The following is a 22,117-nucleotide window of genomic DNA, read 5'->3' on the forward strand; positions in this document are numbered from 1 at the left end:
TTTGGCAAATGATAATTAGAACCGTCATGGCTGCATACAGCTGTTTTCATATTGCATTTGAGGGTGAACATTTTTTTTTTCCCCTTTGTCTAAAATTTGCGTGTTTTATTTCTTTTTCAATCTTAATATCTACCAGCTTTGACTTCTACGAGCGTGTTTCTGCTGTCCTTTTTTTTTTTTTTACTAAAAAAAAGAAAGAAAAAAATACACGCTCACACGCTTTTATCCATGCAATTCAGACTCTCGGCTTCTACCTCACTCATGCCCTACCTCATTCTGAGAGAATGCAAACCAAAAGAAAGGGGGGAACAAAACAACGATGAGCTGAAAACAAACATATACATGTACAAAGTAATGTACACCATATATTCAAACACATTTCAAAATCGTCAGACTTTGAAATCATTAGCCAAAATAAGTATATATTTTTTTCTCAACCCATTAGGTAATCTTCTTTATCTAGACTGTACAATATATGTATATATGAGTAATCATGAGGGACCAAAGCAACAAAAATAAATACTTTTCGCTATGTCACCTTTCAAAGTAGTATATCTATGTACATTTATTTTCAATATCAATTTTCCTTAGCTTATTGTGAATGGTTGAGTGTGTTCGACAAGCAGGCATTTACGCACAGTTTGGAAACTCCTTGTGTTCCTTTGTTGTTTTTTTTGTTCGGTTTTTCCTCTTTTGCTCTACGTATCGAAATGTAAAGTTTTGACGACACTGTGGAAAAACAAACTTGTCCCCGATCAAGCGAAAAGGTAACCCTGGCTCAAATGAAAGTTAAAGAGAGAGAGAGAGAGAGAGAGAGAAAAGTAAAAATATAGCATCTCACCATCATGTGACTAATTCAACAATGGGTTGTCTACTTCTTTTCAGGACTCTTGAGAGGAGTACAAAAAATGTTGTCTATTTCATGCAGTCTTTGACAAGTCATACAGCCTCAGTGTCTGAAGGTTTTTTTTTCTTTTAAAGTTGTTTTCTTAAGCACACAGCATAGAAGAAGAAGAAGAAGAAGAAGAAGAAGAAGAAGAATGTTTTCAGTGATGGTGAATGCAGCTACTGAATGGGGAGAGGTTGCATTTACGGACAAAAACATGCATAAAGAACAGTGCATAGGTCCAGGTCGTTGAGCCACTTCCTGGTCTTCTCCAGTGTGTTTCAGTGGCAGCGTCTATCAACAGATCCACTAAAGCGAGCAGTCACGGATGGGCAAGTCTATGGGACTGCTGGGGTGCAGGGTCCAAGCCTTAACGAGTGGCGCCATCTTGTGGACAGTTTGCCCTCGCTCTGTCTGCCATGCAATCGGGAGGATGCTGATTTGAGTAAATCCAATACGGTTTGAAAGACAGAAAAGAGACAGAGACAGAGTTCAGGCTTGGACTTGAAGCAGAGTGTGTGGTGGACATTAATGTGGTGGGTTTTCCTTTTCATTTCTTTTTTTTTTTTTCTTTTTCTTCTTGAGTCTGGTCTGTTAAGCGCAGTTTAGATCAGTCATGGTTTCACTGCAGAGCCCTTTCCAACACAAAACAGACCTGGAGGAAAAACCCACTCTAAGGATTTCACTATGACTTTTTTTTTTGTGGAAGGTCGAAGAACCAAGCTTAAAGATCAAGCTAACATGCATAAGGTCTTCAGACACTGTTTTGCTAAAAGCCACGAAGGCCAACTTTTTTCCTGAAGACAAGTTCGAGAAGAAACTGAAGTTCTTTTCTCTCTCTTTTTTTTTTGTTTTGTTCTGTTCAACACTTAATCTTTTGAAAAGAGGAAATAATTACAATGGCTTAAAAGCTACATCATTCTTGCACTTGTATTGCAACAACCTTTGGTAAATCAATCAACAAAAACAGAAACAGAAAACCCTGAAACATACAAGTCCTTACGCATTTGCCTCCCAACTAAACGTAGCATTGTTCCTCAAGTCTTGAGCGAGCATTTTCCTCATGAACAGGTTACCCTGTGATTCACTTTTCTCCCTTCCGTTGCCTCCACTTTTGTCACGTTCTCAGCTCCATGCCACACATCCTCTAATCCCACACCTTTGATCCGGCACCAAATCCTTCAAAATAGGCTTTCTTTCCAAAAAAGACCAAAGTCAAATCAGCAAGGCAGAGAGAAAGAAACAAAGAGAGAAGGGAGATGGAAACAAACCAACAGGAACCCGAGGATATCATCGTGTCCTGGTGAAAAAACACACCGATGAAGAGGGAAGCTTTCAAAACGACCGCTGCCATTTCAATTTCGGGGGTTTCACCGTTTCATCATTTTGGAGACAAAGCTGACGATGGCAGAGGCGGGCTGATCTATGTCCAGCTCGGCAAACAGGTGGCTCACATTGTCAGTTGTGCTTCCTTGTTTCCTTGCAACAAATCCAAAAAGCCTGGAAGAACAAGAAAAGATCTGTGTTTGCTTTCTTATTTTATTTTCTATTCTCATTAAAGTGTGGTTATATGAAGTGTTGACTCCCTGTTTGGCTCTGACTAAAGGCCAGGTTTGGATGATTGTACTCACTGATAAATAATTGAAGTTTATTATCAGCACACACCCCACACACACAAAAGTCCATACAGAAAATCAGCGATTTTACATCTCCACACAGAAGTTGTTGATCCCCTGTTGTCTCAATCGGGAAGTTCACATTTGTTTTATTGTGACTTCAGTGTTTGAAATCCTTCACTCAGCTTTAACTAAGTGACACAAACTGAACAAAAAGGGTGGCAGTCAACCAGCAGCTCTTGTGTCCCGGTGAGCTAAAAACAGTGATTTTCTATATGGACTTTGGTGTGGGAGAGTGAGCACTTTCCAAACTTCCATTTCCAGTTGGAAAAAGCTATTTAACTGGCAGAGAAACAAAAGAAAGTGTCCATTTCCCTGGCTCTGTGACCCTCAACCACTATTTTACACTTACCTCACTGAGCCGCCACCTTCTTTGCCCCATCTGTGCAAAGAAAATAAAGAAACATGCCTTAAATGACGACCACATCTGGCATTTTCGAGATTTTACATGGAATAAAATCTTACTTTCTGTCCTGGGGATCAGTGTCACAGAAAGTTACTGTGTTGAGGGGATAATGTCGCCTGAAGAAAATCCTGCAGTGGCACAAAGAACACGAACAAGTTATCATATTATGGAGAGAATTCCTTTGTATGTGTGAGAACATTCAGTGGTCAGGTCAGTCCTCACATACGCCACACAGCTAGATTTAGTATTGCTGTCCACACCGCTATGTTTTTTTTTTTTTTAAATTCTGTGCTAAACAACACATGAGCCACTGTATAAAAAACAGAGGGAGAAATCTGGGATTTAACAACAGAGCTACAATAACTACAACTCATGCAGTCTTCAAACTGTGTCTAATTAACATTAAAATACTAATAATAGGAGTATCCTATTTATTATTTATAATAACTCATCCACTTTAAAGATGGAGTGTGTGTTTACTCACTTCCTCTGACTGTCAGTGAGCGTGATGCCCTGTGTGGACACCTTGAAGTGGACGGTTGTCGCCGCCGGCAGAGGGTTGGTCTCCAGCGTTTGACTGATTGCCTTGGAGATGGCCTGAGGCCCCGTGAGAGACTCCATGTCGACAGAGTTGATGTATAGAACATTGCACGCTAAAAGTCAAATAGAGCCGCTAGTAAATAATAATATATACGTATATATTATTTTATTTTTTTAAATGGAAGAGGCGGGTGGTGCCCATGCAGTTCACCGTGCGATGTTGCTGTTGTTTAGTTCGCTTTGTCATGCAACGTTGCAAGCATACACAACATGAGCCTTCACTTCTAGAGTGACCATTATGTAAGCAAGCTTAAAAACAGGGCTAAAAAATTGTAAAATTATAAGTACAAAAATTCCAAAGGTCATGCAACCCATTCCCCTGAATGTACATCAAATAAACTATAGCAAAATGTGTGTAAGATTGACAATATGATTTGTAGTGGCAAAATACAACAAAATGATATGGTAAAAGTGGGATTAAATGTGCGGCATCTTATAATAGTACATTTTTAGAAGGCAATAGACTGTACATGCCAAACAAAACTGCTTGTTTCTGTGAGAGCAGGCATCAGAGCTTTTTACGGTCGGTCAGAGTGCATGGCAGAGCAGAACAGAGCAGACGAGTATTTACCATGGGCTTCCTCAGGAACCTTCTGAACTGCAAGGTAAAGGGGACAGTGTGTGTGAAAGTGAGCTGGTTTGTGTAGAGCAGTTGTAGAACAGGAACAGTTGTCCTCATATTACAGGAATGATGGTTTCCAGAATATTCTGGTAAGAAAACTGAAGGAAACCTTTGGTCGCTGTCAATGTTCAGCCCAGATTACCTGGTTGTGTTATTATTACATGGCCAGTTTTTAACTTCCCAGACTGCCCAGAATCATCAGATTATAACCAAACATGTTCGACGTTTAGGATTAAAAGGTCCAGCATTGAACTTTTCAAATGTTTTTTTGGATTTAGGATGATTTAATGGCTGAAATTGAATACGTTTCCCATAAGCATGTTTGTTTAAGTGTATAATTACAATTTATAAATTTTTTCCAACAAACCTTTCTTCCTGACATGCTAATTCTTTAATGTTGGGATTATGGCAGTACTTTTATGGAAAAAAAAAAGAAGCAACCCCTGAAAACAACTAGTGACTTTAATGCTTACCTGCTCCTTGCTTAATGAGTTCAACAACTGGATCAGTAGGTGTAACAAGTTCCAGCGCTTCCTCATTTGGGTCTGTGAGCAAATAACAACAAACTTGGAATTAAAGGAAAAGAAAGCATATTGTGATCAGTCTGATACACTTGACTACATTATTCAAATGTTTATACAAATCACTACTGGATAGGTTTGTTATAACGGGTTTCAGTGAAATAAGAGGGCGTGGCCTAACCTTTGGTGGGGATCATCAGTTTGCAGGGCAGAGCCAGTGGAGTCATGGAGTGTTGATAGACGAGAGCAGACAGACAACCTTCAAACACAAAGTATTGTCCGCCGTTAATGCACGTTCGCCACTGCTCAGCCTGATTCTCTCAACCGGAGCAATACACTCACCAAAGTAGGGTTCGTTGGGACAACCCTTCAGACGGACGCCTTTGGGGCTTGTCTCAATCAGGAAGTGTCTCACCAACTCGTTGGTCATGTCGCCCACTGGGAAAAAGACAAAAAAAACGCGATGAATGCAAATGTGAGGACACAAAGGGTTATTTTTCCCTTTATTCTCTCAAAATCACTTCTGTTTTTACTTTTTTTGTTTTGCTGGACAGTCGGTGGAGGGCAGGCCACTTTCATGGCGAGACCATACGCCCCGCGGAAGGAGTGGCTGTCTCTTATGATGAACGCCCCGGGCTCCCTCTCCTTCAACAGATTGATGGCTGGATGTCAAGAGAGAAGAGGAGATAGGGTTAGAAACCAACATAATCCCGAGGAAATTATTCATAAAGTGTTGGACTCTCACCTTGCTCTCTGGAGATGTCCGGTTTGTACCAGTACTTGGACGTATCCTGGACGAACTTGACGTTCATCTTGATGTCTGGACAACCGTCTGTGTGGACGAGGGTGGATAAGAAATCTGAATACACATGGTCCAATCCCATTTCTAATTCCTACCTCTTGCCCCCCTACGAAATGGGACACCCCTTCAACAACATTACGTGCCATTAGCAGTCTCAGGTGGCTTTTTGCACAAGTTTTTCCTGGTCAACAAGCTGCTAACGGCTTTTTATACTGCGAATCATTAATGTAAGATATTTTGTGCTTATCTTCACCAAAACAAGAGACATGTCAGAAAACATCCTCAATGCCTGGAAAAACTTGTGGACCAGTTTATGGCATGACCAAGCCAAGTTTTGTTGTATTGAGCCTTGCTACACAATATGCTAACCAGTGTTAGCTTTATGACGGTAACATTAGCTTCCTCAGATTCAGTTTTTCTGATAAAAAGTAAGTAAGTTTGCAATGTATCTGTGAATATCCTATCCTTTGCTTTAAATGACTAATTGGCCCTACAAATTCTGCCTACCTTAACACAGTGCAAGTTCACATAAATGTGCAAAACAGAGGGGTAGCTAAGTGGTACAAGGACATTTCTTTTTTAGCATCTCACCATATATGGACTTGGGGATATCCGGGAGTGTGTGAGTGCCAGACAGGTTTGGCGTACTTCCACCACTGGCCGGTGTCAGGTTATTGTTGTCCATCCTCTCTGCGTCCCCGCTGGACATGTGCCTTTTCTCTGGCAGCTGTGGGGAGACGGGGAAGGCAGGCGTGGGGGGCGGTTGGGCGCTGCCCTGGCGAGAGGCAGCCCCCAGCTCGTCAGGTGTGCTATGGCCACTTGCTGCTGTGCGCCGCCCCATCAGGGGGCTGGGGGGAACACCGGAGGCCGCTGACTTGCGGCCAATCAGAGGGCTGGAGGGGACGCCGGTCGGAGGCGGGTGTCTGCCTAGTGAAGGGCTGGCCTGACCCAGGCGTCTCTGGAGGGCAGGGCTTGGTGGCGTGTTTGTGGCCACTGTGCGGTGGAGGGTGTTGGGGCTCCCGGGGACTGTGTGGACGCCCATGATGTTGACCTGGGAGCCCTCAGGAGAGGCAGGTCTGTAGGGGTGGGGAGGTCTGTAGGGGTGGGGGGAGGCGGCAGCGCTGTAGGGGTGGGGGGAAGCAGGGCTGTAGGGGTGGGGGGAGGCAGGGCTGTGAGGGGCGCCATCTGCAGATCCAATCCTCCTCCTGTGGTTTAAAAAACAAGGCATTATGGATGTCTTTGTGTTTGATGGAAACCCTATTACTATCAGTATCCGATAGCATTAACTAATGCTCAGTTTTTCATACTGGTAATTCACAGACATCACCTGCAACCAGGTTCCTATTAGAAGATACCAGCTGTCAATCACACTGCCCACTCACATGTGTCATGCTTTCCTCTAAATGGGAACATCATTTACAAAATTCTATCATATTCTATTGAAGAAGAGTTGAAACTAGTGATTGAGACCATTAATTCAATGAAGTAGGGACTACTTTTCCCATGACTTCAATTGAAACAGACTTCTATTTTCACCCCTGTGGTGGCTAACTGCTCCTCCTACTTCCTTGGCTTCATTTTTCAAACCCCTAGGTGTCCACTTTTCCTATACAGACTATGGTAGGTATCATATAATTCACATCTGTGCTTCATATCTATAACTGAATCTGAATACTCACCCATCAACACTGTGAACAGGACTGCTGGACGACTGGAGAGTGTTGAACGGTTGTGCTCTTGAGGCCCCAAAACTGTGATTATCTACAAAAAAACAAGCAAAAAACAACATTCATGAGTCTCGTTTTGTGAGTCTCACACTTCTTTTGTCCAGGATAACGGGATGCAGTTATCAGGCATCCGAGTGAACAAATTCACAATACGGCAAATATTTAGTGGAACGCAAAAAAGATAATATTTCTGGCAGTGAAAAACACAAAGAATTTAAATAAAAAAATTTTTTTTGAGGAGGCTGTGCTGGTGAAGATGCTCACAGTATGCCATCTCAGAAATGCCCTTACCTTGCTCTCCGTCATTAGACTCAGAGTCTAGCAGCCCCGAAAAAGACAGACAGCGAGGGAAGAGGAAGATGGAGAAGATGTGTGGAGGAGAAGGGGAAGACAAGGAGGAGAAACTTGAGTGCAAAGCAGAAGGTGCTAAAGTGTGTGACTGTTTCCAGATGTAGAAAGAGATGTGAACACCAGGGGGCAGCAGAGACTAACATATACAGTGTTGGAGCCACGGTCTGCTCACTCTGTTGCAAAATTACATAATGCAGTGGTGCTAAGTATCAAAGCTTCTATATGACCTAGATGAGACACGGGCTGGACATGACTCTGTATCTATGGGCTCGCTACAAGAGAAAGGTTAGGTCAAGGGCACTGCACCTTTAAAATGTTACAGATACCTATGATAAGGGAAATTCCACTTCTAGACCAGGACGTAGTATAAATTACCAATCATAATAACAAAAATAATAATAATAATGATGATAATGTATTTTTTTTATATATATTTTTACAGTGCTTCAGGACTCTGAATATATGTCTTACAAAATAGAACTGAATCAAATAGAATATAAGAAAATAGAATAGTACAGAGCATAATAGAACAGAATAGAATAGAACACAACTGAATATCACAAAATAGAACTGAAAAAATGGATAGAATAGAACAGAACACTTGAGGATAAAGCGGTAGATGATGACTGACTGACAACACAGCTGAAACGAACAAAATAGAATGAAATAGAATAGAATATAAAATATTAATGAGCAGAATAGAATAAAACAAACGTAATAGAAAATAGAGCTAAATAGAACGGAAAAGAATAGAAGAAAATATAATAGTGCAGAACATAATAGAACAGAGTAGAATAGAGCTGAATAGCACATAACAGAATAGAACAGAACAGAAAAGAATAGGTCATACAAGAATAGAATAGGACAGAAAAGAACAGAACAGAATACAACATAATAAAAAGTAGAATAGATTAGAAGCTAATAGAAGGAAATATATAAATATGTATAATATATATAATAGTACAGGAACAACATTCCCAAGCATACTGACTGTAAGCTTGAAATCAAAGAGCTTAACCACTATTCTGAGAAGCCTGAGATGACACCGTATGATCGTGAGTTGGACAAATGATCCAATATCTACTCCTTCCATGTGTGTGTGCGTGTAAAACAACCACTGTGTTCTCTGTTGTGTGTTGTTATGCTGTGTAAAACTCACCTGAACCACCTTGATGATGTGGCTGCAGGCCCAGGGGCGACAGAGGAGTCTTGATCAAACCTGGAGGAGAGCGAGCTACACACACAAACACACACACACACACACACACACACAGAGGGAAAAAGTACGATTTAATGAAAAGAAACTAGCAAAATCATACATGACAACATACCATGGCAATCTGATGAAAGGTTTTTTTATTTTCACCAACTATGTAAACACACCTGAGCAAAATGTACTATTGTTTAAAATTGGATTGAATTTGTGAAATTTGGAAATATGTCACAGTTCAAAGTTCACTTGGGTCGTTTTTAAGAATAAAAAGAAAAGGAGAAAAAAAAGATCTATTTTGTGAATTCTGCACAATTATTGCTACTTTATATCACTACTAAAATGCGATATAAAATGAATCAATCATCATAAATTGATTGCACTTTGTTAGTTAGTTAGTTAATAGCAGTTGGTACTTGCAGTGTTGTTTTACTGCGTCCTTCATAGTCCTTCTTTGTTTGTTTTTAATTTTGCATTTCCTCTCACATCCACCCCTCTTTACATTTCGACATTTGTGTTCCAGGAAAAACCCAACACTGTGACAAGGCATCTCCTTGTCATTCAAATACGTGATTTGCCTCTGCTCTGTGTCCTCTTTGTCCTTCACGGCCCTGTTTTCCATGGTCGTGTTTTGCCTGAAGCAAAAAGTATTTTGTTTTGACGACTGAAAAAAAAAACCTCTCACTTGTAATTATATATCAAGTTTCTCCCAGAAGGGTGCACTTATTAGTACTATTATTATTATTTTTGATACACTTTCATATATGAATGAATCATTTAGCTAGATTAAACTCAAGATGCAAACACACATAAAGAATGCACATATTAAAGATGACATGTAACATATACTGTATGTACAACAGTGACCGTTACCATTCATAACAATCACTGCGATCCTATTGCAAACTGCATATGCTTTGTTCACAAATTCTCCATTTACACCTGGTGTTACACTCTCCATTCCAAAATAACGCTATTGGAATTTACATTCCACTGTTTAAATGGACACAAAATGACATGAGATGACCTTGGTGTGTCTGCACGCGTGCAAGTGTTCAATGCAGCAGACACGTGATAGCACCAAACCATGAAGTCACGGTGCTTTATTTTAACATAGTTGTTGTATTATTTGTTTGTTGATCTGTTGTCGCTGTCCCCCACCTCTCCTCCGTCCTCACCCCAACGAGCCGAGGTATTATTCTCGTTGCCTCGTGTTTGCTCATGGTGTGATCTGTTGGGCTTTTTTTTCCCTTTTCTTTTCCTGCCTGAGCAGCAGTATCACGTGTCGCCAGTTTACCTGTAAATATCGCCGCATCTCCGTTGCTACGATACACAGGAAGCACAGTGAATTGTGAATTAAAAGTGTTCATTTTCTGTTTATCATAAGGAATGACAGAGAGATGGAGAGAGCCTGACAGCGGTAGGCAAGATTTATTTTGCCTCATAGAAATCGGGCAATCTTCGTTTAGTGGACTAACTTTTTCTGTCATGGTTTTACACTAACTTGATAATCAAAAATACAGAAAACGGTTGGCGACCCTACTCCCTGAGTTGCTTTCCCAGTCCCGGGAAAAACACTGACATGTTTGTCAACTTCCTCTCCGCTTTCAACTGTCTAATTAATTAGCTGAGTTAGAATTTCTGATGCTTTGCAGCTAGCTGCTCCATGTGCTCGCTCTGCTGTTATCCAGTGTGTTGAAGTGATACTAGCCGGTTTATTGTAGTATGCAGAAGGCAGTATTTCCGATCAACGTATTTACTTCATCTCTGATGTCGCATCATGGTGGTTTAAATGATGGCTCCGGAAGGGTTTCTATACACTTAAACAATATTTTTAGTAGTATAGAAGTAGTATAATCAATTTCTGCCAATTAACCCTCCTAAATGTTACACACCGGATGGCCACCAAATAATAATAATTTGCAGGCAATTGTTGAGGAAACTATTCATTTTATCAGCACATTGTTGGAGCTCTACTCACATGATGAAAAGTGTGACATTATGTTTTGTTTTTCTATGGTGTCGTGCTGCAGGAGTCCGTGGCTTTGTCTTCCGGTGTCACCTTATGCAAATACTTGCAAACATGCCGCATAAATATGTACAAAATCTGCTTCCATCCACACTGTCCAGCGAGACTCTCTTGATCCCTGACACAACACAGCAATGGCTCCAACCTTCACCTGCATCCTGCTCCTACTGAGCTTGCCCGCAGCATTTGGCAAGTATGTGTACGTCGACCAAGTTACGACTTGGCTCGAGGCTCGGGACTTCTGTCGGAATAACTATATAGACCTGGCTCCGATCAGTAACAGTCAGGACGATAACCTGCTTAGGCAACTTGCTGTACGTGAAAGTTTGTTTTTGTGGATAGGACTGACAAAATCCCCTGAATCTGGGGAATGGATGTGGTCAGGAGGTGGTCAGGTGCCCCATTTGAAATGGGCATCAAACAATAATGTATATCCTGGGGATATATACGGTTCGATTAACGAGCTAGGTTGGTACGATACTAATAACAACAAGCCAAATAAGTTTGTGTGCTACAATGCGATTGTGGTGGGGGAGAAAATGACATGGGTTGAAGCCATGGAATACTGCAGACAGCATCACCGTGAACTGGCCAGCACTGCGTCAGAGACAGAGATGCTTCTCATACAGGGAGCATTACAAAAACACGGCATCACAGACGCCTGGGTCGGTCTGCATTTCCTCTCTGGTGACTGGCTGTGGGTGGACAAGCAGCCGCTGATTTACGAGTCCTGGGTTGATGACTACAAGCCACCATGTCCTCTAAGTGTCTACAAGGATTGTGCTGTGTTACAGACAGGAGGAACACAGGCGGTTGACTGTGAGGAGCGGCACTCTTTTGTTTGCTATGAAGATAACAAGTTCAACCCGGCTCCAATTTCGACCTAATATGCAGTTTTTCTGAAGTGGTGTTTCAATGTTGCTGATTTTACAATTTAATCCAGCAGTAGTATTTTTTGTGTGGTTTGTAGTCTTGTGCTGATTAAAAAAACAAAACAAGAAAAAAAAAAAAACGAATAATAGCTTGATGATATTTTACAAATGTGTCAACATTCTGGTAGAAAATCATTTATGAAGAGTGAAATTTGAGAGTTGAGGTTGAATAATTTCTTTTTTAATCAGTTGAACAGCCTCTCTCTACTCTGGCTCACGTCATACACACTACTGTTAAACTCTGACGCTTAAACTCTGTTTGTGAAAAAAGTCTGAATGGGATTGAAAAGCTGAATACACCAAATAATATTGAAGAACTTGTGAACGTTTTGAAATCTCAATGGTGTGACTATGAGAAAGCATGTATAAGTTTGAAGGAATGGAACGATGCACGGAAAATGTTTCTATAGCTGAATACAATGTGATAATAACTGAGCTGAACGTTTTGAAGTTTGAATGGTTTGAATATCTTGCAAAATAATCAAAAGAATAATAAAGAATTCTTTGCACAGCAAATCCCACTGATAAAAATTATGATGATTTTTGCTGATTTCTTTTTAAACATTTCAAAAGGAAAAACGATTTAAGAGCACCCCTACACATGTGGAGGTGAGGGCTCTGTGGAGAATTCTCACCACTGCTTCCAAAGGTGGGACTGTTAGCAAAACCATGTGTCCTGTCGTCCTCAAACGCCTCCCGGTAGCTGTGCATCAGACCCTTGAAGGCAACACAAAGGAAAATCAAATTCTAACTCTTAGTAAAACACATCGTATCATCACATTATATCATAAATGTCATAAATACCACTTCACTGGTTGGCGACTCTACCCAGTTCTTATGATTTTCTCTGAACTGAAGTTCTCAGGGAACGTTCTAGTTACATGAAGATTCAATACTAATAATAATGATGATGATGAATAAAAAGAACCTGATAGAAGGGGTTTCACATTGAAGTGGGGCTGTAAAGTCGGACTAGATTAGTCCTCCCGTCTCTTGCTCTCCTTCCCTTGCACATATGCATGCACACAAACACACGTTTGTTCTCACTTACAGATGTGACGTCAGTGAATTGAATACAGGCTGGTTGAGGCCAGATCTGATCACATTTTGGTACCAGGATGCATTGTGACACATTTTAATACCAGGTGTGAGCAGTCATACTAAACTCTGTTGTGATTGGATAGCCGAGGATGCAAGTTATACCAGCTCTGAATATTCGCACTTGATGTTGATTTTCATATGAAATAGTTATTTGTCAAAAACATTTATAATATAATATATGATAATAAAGCATAATTACATAGAGAACAAGTGCAGACTTTATGAATAACCCTTTAAAACCTAGGCCTCAAAATGTCCATTTTGTCCAGGACATTTTTTCTTATTTTAACCATAAAAGGACCAGAGAATGTTCTGTAACTAAGTGCTTTTGCTCATTTTTCCAGAATAACTTTCAATATCTGGCAGTTATTTACAATTTACTGCATGTTAAAATAATGTATTAACAATTTAAAGGTTTTTAAAAGTAAAGTAGTTGTACACGATTGCCAGATTTTGCGTGTTCAATTTGAAATTTGAACCGCATAAAAGATATTTAAAATAACATTTGTTTGAGTCTTTGTCTCAATGTGCAAAAATAGGCCAAAAAATGGAAACTATGCACAGGCGTTTTTCCAACTCTCTCCTCTCTGGTGACAAAGACGCCGATTCGCCGGCTTCATGCAACAGTGTGTGACAGATTGAAAATGTTGGCTTTGAATTCTCAGCTTTCAGAAACGGCTAGAGTTTTTCCGATAGCACACACCGTTGCGTAACTGCAGTAATACAAAGTGTGCTTGTACAAACGTGTCTTCTGTGATGCGCTCGGTGTTAAAGGGTTACTGCGGGTATGCTAAGGTGTTCATTGTGAAACAATGGGACCATATGGCTGAATGCTGTACCTCTCTGGGATGTCCTCCAGCGTTGAGGGCCAGATTGTTGGCAAAGTCTGGAGAATGGACCACCGCCGTGTCTTCATGGCTGCCCTGGTACTGACCCTCACTGGTGGTTCGACGTCGGCCTGTCTCTTGAGTCACTTCTGGGGTCATACCTCGAGAGCGAACTCCTGTGACAGCCCCAAAATGGTCAATATGTGCAACGGTCTTTCTGTAGTTTTCATTACATACAGTACAACTCAAAACTCTTACAGTATAGACATGCTTTCTTGTCTATATAACTTTGGCCTTTAACAGGGAAGCTGGACAAGGAGTGAAAGAAGTAATGTTTAGGGAATAAAATAAAAAGCAGTGAAAAGTGACAGAAAGAGGAAGTGAGGAAAATTCATGAAGGAAAAGAAACTAAATAAAATGTATAAAGTCATTGCAATAAAATGTTTGGGAAAGAAAATCAAAGCGAGGGAAAGTGGACAAACCAGAGAAGGAATAGGAGCGATGGCGGTCAGATTGTTGCGGTGACATGCTTTCACTGATGCCCCGTATGCGAGCGTTGTACTCTTTTCCCGGGGAGGGAGGTCAGGGTGGTGGATGGAGGGGGGGTGGGGTTGGGGTGTTGGGCGTTCAGAGGTGGATGAAGGTGAGAGAGGTAGAGGGGAGGAAGCACATATACAACAGAGAGATGGATTGCACAGGAGAGGAGAAAGAAAAATCAGAGGAGAAATGAATGGAAATAAGTGTACTCAAATGGGATGAAACCTAGATTATAGTTTAAAATTCTCTAGTATGATCAGTTTTACTGTATACAACCTGAAAAGGAGGAATTCAAAACTTTATTCCACTGGGTGGCGCATGTGAGCTTGCACACAATTTCAAATAAAGGCTACATGTGAATGCAGACAATGCATGGAAGCTTAAAAATGCTTGGCTATTCTTACTCTACTCCTGTGTCCCCTCTCACCAGCATTGGTATATTTCAGCAGCAGGGCTTATTTTATGAACTGTAACAGAAACTGTTGAAAGCTGCTCTGTTCACATGCTGTTTGGTTGAATAACATGTGAGGTGCACTAAAAATATGTTCTCACACCATGGAATAAACCTCTAATTCCACTTTTGCATACGGACACCGATACCAATTTCACAGTATCTACCAATACCAGTCCAATATAGTCATTTTACATCTTGTAAACAACTCACCCGTTTTTTATAGTTTTTATAATTTTTATAGTCTGTGCTGTAGGCATTTATGAGATATTTGGAGTAATTTTATTGTATTGGATTTGGGAAACTACTCTGACATCCTAATAATAGTAAAATACTAAAAACAAATGCAGATGTAAGAACCAATACAGTACACACAATGCCCTGGTATTCACTATCACAGATGTCTACGTGTCCATTATCATGAAACACAGAAGTAAATGAAAATCAACGGAAAACAGGGGAGGTCTCATAGCTGTAAAAAGTAAACATTAACATCGAATTATCCAGGTCATCATTATCCAAAATGTTTTGGATTAACATCAGAAATAATATTAAAATATTAAAAGCCTTTGCAACTATTCTTAAATTGAGTATTTGATATACGGGACAGCAAATGTGTTAAAACAATATCATATTACAGTAAATCACTGTAGGAGTGAGCTGATACAATGCTAAGTGTTTAAAATAAAATCCAATATGATCCGCAAATACTAAATATGTAAAAATGTCATATGACATACATGTAAAAGCTTCACTAAACAAATGCAACGTGATTAAAAAGAGAAATCCGTCACTATTGGCATGTGATAAAGATGTAAGTGAGGGCTACGAATGTCTGCCACACAGTTGGAGCATTATAATTTTATAATAGCTGGTTTTGGCTAGCACAAATAAGCTGCAAAGTTGTTTGACTGATAGCGTTTCGGTTGATACTCGAGGATGGATAATGGTATTGTCCCGGACACAAAAAGTGGTATCGAGCCATACCTAATTCCAAGGATGCAGGATATACAACTGATAAAAATATCCATATTAATTATTGATGCAAGACACTACTTTTCTAGTCTTACCAGCAATGCGATGAGCCACTAGGCCTTCCAAGTTTAAGTTTTCCTCCTCGGTATTATCTTGTTCTCGGACCAAGGAGGTAGAGGAGGTATCCTTGGGTTGGGGCGTGGCAGCTGGGACAGGTGAAGAGCAGGCACTGTAGCCTGGATAAGGAGATGAACCCTGCAGTTCCGGGGAGTGGGAAACCCCGCTGCTTGGGTGCGAGTTCACAGGCTTCACTGGTGCCTGCTGGTTGAAATTCAAAGGGGGATCTGCAGCGTAGTGGTGGGTTGCTTGGCGTGATTGGAGGTAGGGCTCTGGGGTATGTGTTGGGGTGGTGTTTTGGTGTTGATAGTTGGCATTCGGCTTCTGGGGAGAATACACCGGAGAATCCATAACTGGGCTCTGGTTTGTTGACACTCTCCCAGCTGATCTTGCGGGCTGATGGAAGGAGTTGTTCAGCGACCCAGAGTTGTTGTAGCCTTGGATAGCAGAGTCCGCTTGGTAAGAAGGTCTAGCAAGGGTCTGACAGAAGGTCACCTGCGATGAATTCAGGTTGTTCTCCCCAGGGGGCGCACTGTGAGACTTAGACATGTGGGAGTTGATTGGATCAAGGTCGAGCATGAGCATGTTGAGTGCCTCGATGGACTGTTCTATGTCCCGTTGTGAAGCTGGGGTGGGGAAGTGGGGCAAGCTGTGGGTTGACTGAAGTGGAGGGCCAAAGGGATCATCTGGAAGGCTATACTGATGCCAAGTATTGAGACCTCTTTGAACTGCCTCTCGGCTACTGGTGCTCCTCTCAGGGGCCCTTGGCATAAGTTTAGGATTGGTTTCAGGACTGCCAGGAGTCGGATTGCCAAAGGATTGCGAACGGTACATCCCTCCTCCATTCTGGTAGCTGTCGTATCCCCCCTGTGGTGACGCCAAGTCCACAGACCTCTCTTGCATCGCCGTGGGAGTTCGTACTCCATGCACAGGCATTTCGCTCAACTTTTCCCCCAGAACGCCTCTCTCAAGATATGGCCCGTCGTTCTTCACACTGACAGGCGTTTCAGATTGGTAGTAGAGGTCAGCTGGTGTCGCCTGCCCCTCAAGGGAAGAAATTGTGCCCAAGCTGTCAACACTGTTGCCCTCTTGGCTGTTGGGCAGCTCGTCGTCAAGAATATCTGTCTCACGCTCCTCTGTAGATGGGGCACCAGCTGGCTTGGTGTGGCTGCCGTTGACGTGAACCTGCGCTGGGACCAGGTGCCGTACTCCTCCTCCTGGACTGGTGGATGTGGACAGGTAAGCTTGTCGTAGGTGAGTTGGCGCCTCAAGACCACTCAGAAGCTGATCAAGTTCTCTCTTTTCCTGTGGACTGAGCGGTGGGTGCGTTGCTGTTGGGTTGTTGTGATTGGCGGTAATCTGCGTAGACTGGCTGTGCTCATCTGTACGATCCGTTTTGACAGAGGCAGTGGAGTTGCCCGAATCACTACTCACAGAGAGGGTGTGGTCAACAGCGGGGAGTGAGGCGTGGCCTGTCACAGGAAGTGTTTTGTCAGTGGTTTGAAGAGGATGGTTGGTGTGCTGCAAAGAGTTCTTGGCATTGGTCAAGGAGTTTTCATGGACAGGGAGGCCATTGATGGTGACAACTCCCTCCAGGGAGTCTTTCTTGCGGACCCGGGCATATAGGCTTCCATCAAGTGGACCTTGGGTATGATCAACATCTGAAAGAGATGAAAGGAATATGAAAACAATTAAAACACATATTTGCCTTTTACTCTCTGTAGATGATAGAAAGGAGTAAGTTTACACTGGTACTGATAATGACGTCACTTTTGCATGGGGCAGATTCACTTACACCACACGCACAGTGACCCCCCTCTGCACCCGTCATGTTTGACCTGAAGTTCAGCATTTAGCCCTGCCACCAGTAACACAGCCTCTCCAGCTCTATTAATAGCTGGAAGCCCCTGTCACGTTGCGTCAGTGCAGGCCCATATGTTCTGTTGTGAACCAGGGTGGGTCCTGTCCAAGAGACTGAAGCAGCTGAGTGGGAGCCAGAGAGTAGAGCAGCAGTGCATGTGAAAGAGGGAAAACTGTCTTCCTAAAGTTGATTTCTGGCTGTTCTGCCAAATTAGACAGGTTACATACATATTGCATAATCCTTAGAATTAGAACTCGCAGTATGCTAATCATTTTGTAAAAGGGAGGTCATATTTTAGTTATCCCACCTTATTTCTGATCCAGTATCCAGGTTGCTAATACCAACGTAATAGTGTCGTAAAAAGGCCAGAATTACGTCATTTCCAAAGTAATATCCAGGCAATAACCTAATCAGAATTACTGTAAGCTACTGTATTTGTAAATCAAAAGTGATTATGTCCCACACACACACATTTTCCATTGTTATTACTAAGCTATTACTTGTCACCATAGATACAACACATTACTGAGTAAATGAATTAACATTTTTATAACAAACAATATTATTAATATATTGTAACATATTGTTAGGGTACTTTAATGTAAAGTGTCAGCAAGAAGAGAAACAGTAGTTACAAAACAAAATCTAAACAGTTTGGGAAAGAGCCTCACCATAAAATCAAGTAACCACAAGAAACCTTTTGCTTATTCCCACAGCAAGGAGCAGCCATGATGGAAAGTCCCATAAAGGGGTTAAAGATACTCATTTGTGGCGCATGAAAATATAATCCTGTACAGTGCAACTCCTGCAGCTGAAGTACAACATGTACTGCAATTAAACACCAGAGCAACATTTCAGACTCGGCTGACTTCCACCAAAACACAACAATCACACGTGCACCACCTTATTCTGTGGTCACACGAGTAAGAAAGAAAGTGTCCCGTATCCAGCATCATTTTCAAAATTATACATATTATTATGCGATGACGGTGGGATGTTCCAAATCAAGCGACCCCTCGAGGGACAGATGGTGGATCACTCGGGCCGTGGCTATTTAAAAACCCTTGTCAACAACAGCTCCCTGGCACAGCAAAGACAAGCGGGAGAGAGTGGGCGAGTGACATGTAAACACTGTGTGTCCCTGTGCTTGTTTCTGATCATGTCACATAGATTAACAATTTGATGGCCCAGTAACATGATTTGTTAGAATTGTTAAACACACACGTTCTGCAAAGAAAACTTTATAGTTTGAAGGTTTTAATTTCAAAAGCAAGCAATAATGATTAGAGCACCACAACGTTCTAGAATCAGACTTTAAAAAGCTATTCAAATTATATATCTCAAATTCAGTCAAAACATCATTACCTGTGTGAAAAACCCTCCTCCTTGTTTTCTCTTTTCCTCAAAAATCCCCCAAAACAATGAAATAGATCCTCTTCTTCAGCTAGACTGTCAAAAACCCACACGTCCACGTTTCTGTCTATACACAGAGTGTTTCAGTGGCCTCTGTGCGAGTTTTCTGCTTCTGGGCTTCGTCCGTCCCTCTCTCTGATTCATATCCTCCTGTCACCCAACATGTGCTCTACACTGGGGTGAGGTGGGGCTATAACCACTGAGAGCGGCTGGAAGGGGTGAGCTGGCACTCTGGGGAAGATCTCTTGACTGTTCCCGGCACTCGGGGGGGAGTGAGTAGTACACCACCACCATCACCACCACACCAACTGTCTGCTACCAGGGAAGACACGTCATTTCAAATAAACTACAACTCCCATGCCATCTGTCTGACTCGCACTGCAGCTCCCCTGCTTGGTGACATCATTGGGGGGGATCACCCTCACTCCCCTGCAGTCGCCAGCTACAGCTCTTACAAAGCAAACGTCAACTTTTCTTAATAAGCCGTAAGAAGATATTGCATTCTGGTATTTAAATCCCTTAAAACTGCATTTATAGTCAAATGAGTTCACAAAATCCTGGTTAAATCAATCAGCTCCACATGACTCTCTCCCTGCTACATAAATGTAGACGGAGGCAGAGTAATAACATCAACAAAAATTACGCACTGCAGCTTTAAATATGCATGATTCTCGCTTTCCTTTTCTCAGGGAACAATCGTACACATCTCCCACCAGCAGTGCGCTTTCTGTCTCCGTTTAACCCCTGACCTTGAACAGAAAAGGGAATGCGCTTGTTCTAGCGCATGAAAGACAATCTGTGGCAAAAACAACTAAAGGATGACACGTTTTCCAGCTGTTAGTTACCTTGACCCTGAGGTTAAATCGGGGGAGTGGTCAGTGCCAGTGTCAACAGCGTTTCAGGCAATCCAAAAATTGAGAAAAATCCAAATCAAGGCACTCCCAGATGGTTTCAGGAAATATTATTCAACAAAAAAGTTATCATATATAGCAACGTTTTTGGATTTTCCAAATCAAATCTACCTCCTACTTTAAATATGCTTAGAAATGACATTTTATCACGGCTCTGACTCACAAGTGAAGTATGAAAGTTTCCGCAACGTCTTTCTTTGCTATTTGTGCTTTCTCACCAGCAGGAGATGGAAGTGGTGGTGTGGGGTGGTGGGACACATCCTTTACATTTACCCCACAATCGTCATAGGCTTAAATCACGTTATATGTATGAAAAGTGCTATATAAATAACGATTCATTGATTGAATGACTGATGGTGCTCTTAGTAAGTCACCTGCCATGTTAAGCAAACTGTTGAACAGTTATATGAGATGAACAGACAGAGAAACAGACATTCCCTGCATTTATAGACAGATACCGGCACCAAATGTGGCAGTGTCTACAGTTGAGTATTAATTCCACCCACCACGACTATGAATGTAACAAAGAGGCAGTAAATACCTGCAGCAGACCTCAGTTTAGTCCGGTTGTGTCAGCGAGGCTTGGCTGCCAAAAATGTTCCTACTGTGGTACATATGATTCAAAGACACGTTCAGCAACGCTCATTACATACAGTATATCATGCTTTTTTAAATCAGTAATCAACTCATGAAATGACAATCTACCACCACACACACCCATGTCCACTCTCTGTATTTTATCATGTGACAGGTGCTGTCTCTCATGAAAGTGCTCAGGTCATTGCTCATACATCACTACACACACGCGTTGGCTGTGCTCTCTTAAGTGCTCCCTTCAGTGTCTCGTTGCCATATCGCAGACTTAACAGCCATAAAACAAACATTTAAACACCTGTGGCCAATGGTTTATTAAATATAGACCATGTGCACATCAACCACCGTTATTGCTGTATTAAAATAGATCAGCGGGGATGTTGTGGATGCACAAGTTAGCACAGCTAAGACTTTTGAGATTAAATTACAAATGCAGGTTTATCAAATAAATGTAGAGAAATGGGATCGTGGTTTTCGTATCATTCTGGGGCTACACGGTGCAGCTGTTTTATTTATACCTCAAAAATGATAGAATGAGTCTTTTTATCAAGAAAGACGTATAGTCTATACTCTATATAGTCTTAATTATTTTACATTCTGTGTATTTTGAACACCTGAGGTTCCTCTTGGCTCTGCTCTAGGACCACTTGATTTTTTTCACGAAATGCAGCGTTTATGATCAGAAACTGATCTAAATGTGTTTCTGCATCGTTTCCCATCACCTTCTCTACAAAGTTCCCAAGTGGTGGTGGAAACTTAAATACAAGCTTGACACTTTAATGTGGGACATCATGACCTTATAAAATGTGCCAAACCCATTTTTTATGAAATGCAGACACACATAAATATAGAAACACACCTAATGTTTACGTGCAAGATTAAAGGCTCCTCTCGTGGGTCTCCTCACGAACTTGTAGGAATGAGCTCTGCAATCATGGTTTTACTGCATAGGGTGTATGATTTCATACACCGTATGTTTATAAATGTATCTATGGACTCATATGCGCGCACACACACACTCAGACAAGCATTTACAACGAGAGGCAATTTTACGGTGAACTCTGCTCGGTTGCTGTCTCTGTCAGGTTATAGAAGGAACTTGGGTGTGTATGGAAGAGTGCAGTTAAAAAGGGAGGTTGGAAAAGTACATTTCTCCAAAGAGGAAGACGCTGATGATGGGGGAAACAAGATCCACATGTTGTCCAAAGCTTATTAGAGACAAACCCAAACTATGCAGAGCCTAAACTTTGATGTGATTCAGAAAACAGTCTCTGTTCAATGCGTCAATGATAGAAAGAATATTTTGGATGAAGACATAGAAAGTAGAGAAAGTGCCTCATTTTCAAAGTGATTTAATATACATATATATATATATATATACATATATATGATGCTGTAAAAGGAAAATCGTGTTTGCATTTTCTATTCTGTTTTGACTTTAACTAAACCCTTAAATGCATGTTTTAGCTCATGCTGATATTTATTTCTTTAAATGTATTTATTTCATCTTTATTTTACTAAGATGTCACGCTGAGATTAGAATGCCTTTTGCAAGTGTATAATTCTAA

General features: G+C 41.4%; 1 protein-coding gene across 10 annotated transcripts in view; it reads right to left on the minus strand.

Annotated features, from left to right (window-relative positions):
• Positions 1–439: 439 nt before the first annotated feature.
• Positions 440–22,117, minus strand: part of tns1a (tensin 1a) — a 93,870-nt gene continuing 72,192 nt past the window's right edge. For 4 of the 10 annotated variants that reach the window (XM_044014691.1, XM_044014616.1, XM_044014608.1 and 1 more), the window contains 18 exons: positions 15,749–17,431; positions 14,173–14,253; positions 13,703–13,866; positions 12,362–12,479; positions 8,751–8,825; positions 7,532–7,558; positions 7,193–7,274; positions 6,105–6,718; positions 5,457–5,543; positions 5,245–5,373; positions 5,054–5,149; positions 4,893–4,970; positions 4,664–4,735; positions 4,140–4,166; positions 3,453–3,621; positions 3,028–3,096; positions 2,915–2,944; positions 440–2,386 (listed from right to left, as the gene is read on the minus strand). In XM_044014691.1, coding sequence (XP_043870626.1) covers positions 2,257–2,386; positions 2,915–2,944; positions 3,028–3,096; positions 3,453–3,621; positions 4,140–4,166; positions 4,664–4,735; positions 4,893–4,970; positions 5,054–5,149; positions 5,245–5,373; positions 5,457–5,543; positions 6,105–6,718; positions 7,193–7,274; positions 7,532–7,558; positions 8,751–8,825; positions 12,362–12,479; positions 13,703–13,866; positions 14,173–14,253; positions 15,749–17,431 — 3,731 coding nt within the window. In that variant the 3' untranslated portion in view covers positions 440–2,256. The remainder of the gene's footprint in view (positions 2,387–2,914; positions 2,945–3,027; positions 3,097–3,452; positions 3,622–4,139; positions 4,167–4,663; positions 4,736–4,892; positions 4,971–5,053; positions 5,150–5,244; positions 5,374–5,456; positions 5,544–6,104; positions 6,719–7,192; positions 7,275–7,531; positions 7,559–8,750; positions 8,826–12,361; positions 12,480–13,702; positions 13,867–14,172; positions 14,254–15,748; positions 17,432–22,117) is intronic. The other 6 variants (XM_044014643.1, XM_044014635.1, XM_044014669.1 and 3 more) reach the window with 4 other exon arrangements.

The sequence above is a fragment of the Solea senegalensis genome, linkage group LG2, assembly GCF_019176455.1.
Source record: "Solea senegalensis isolate Sse05_10M linkage group LG2, IFAPA_SoseM_1, whole genome shotgun sequence".
In the NCBI taxonomy this organism is placed as follows: Eukaryota; Metazoa; Chordata; class Actinopteri; order Pleuronectiformes; family Soleidae; genus Solea; species Solea senegalensis.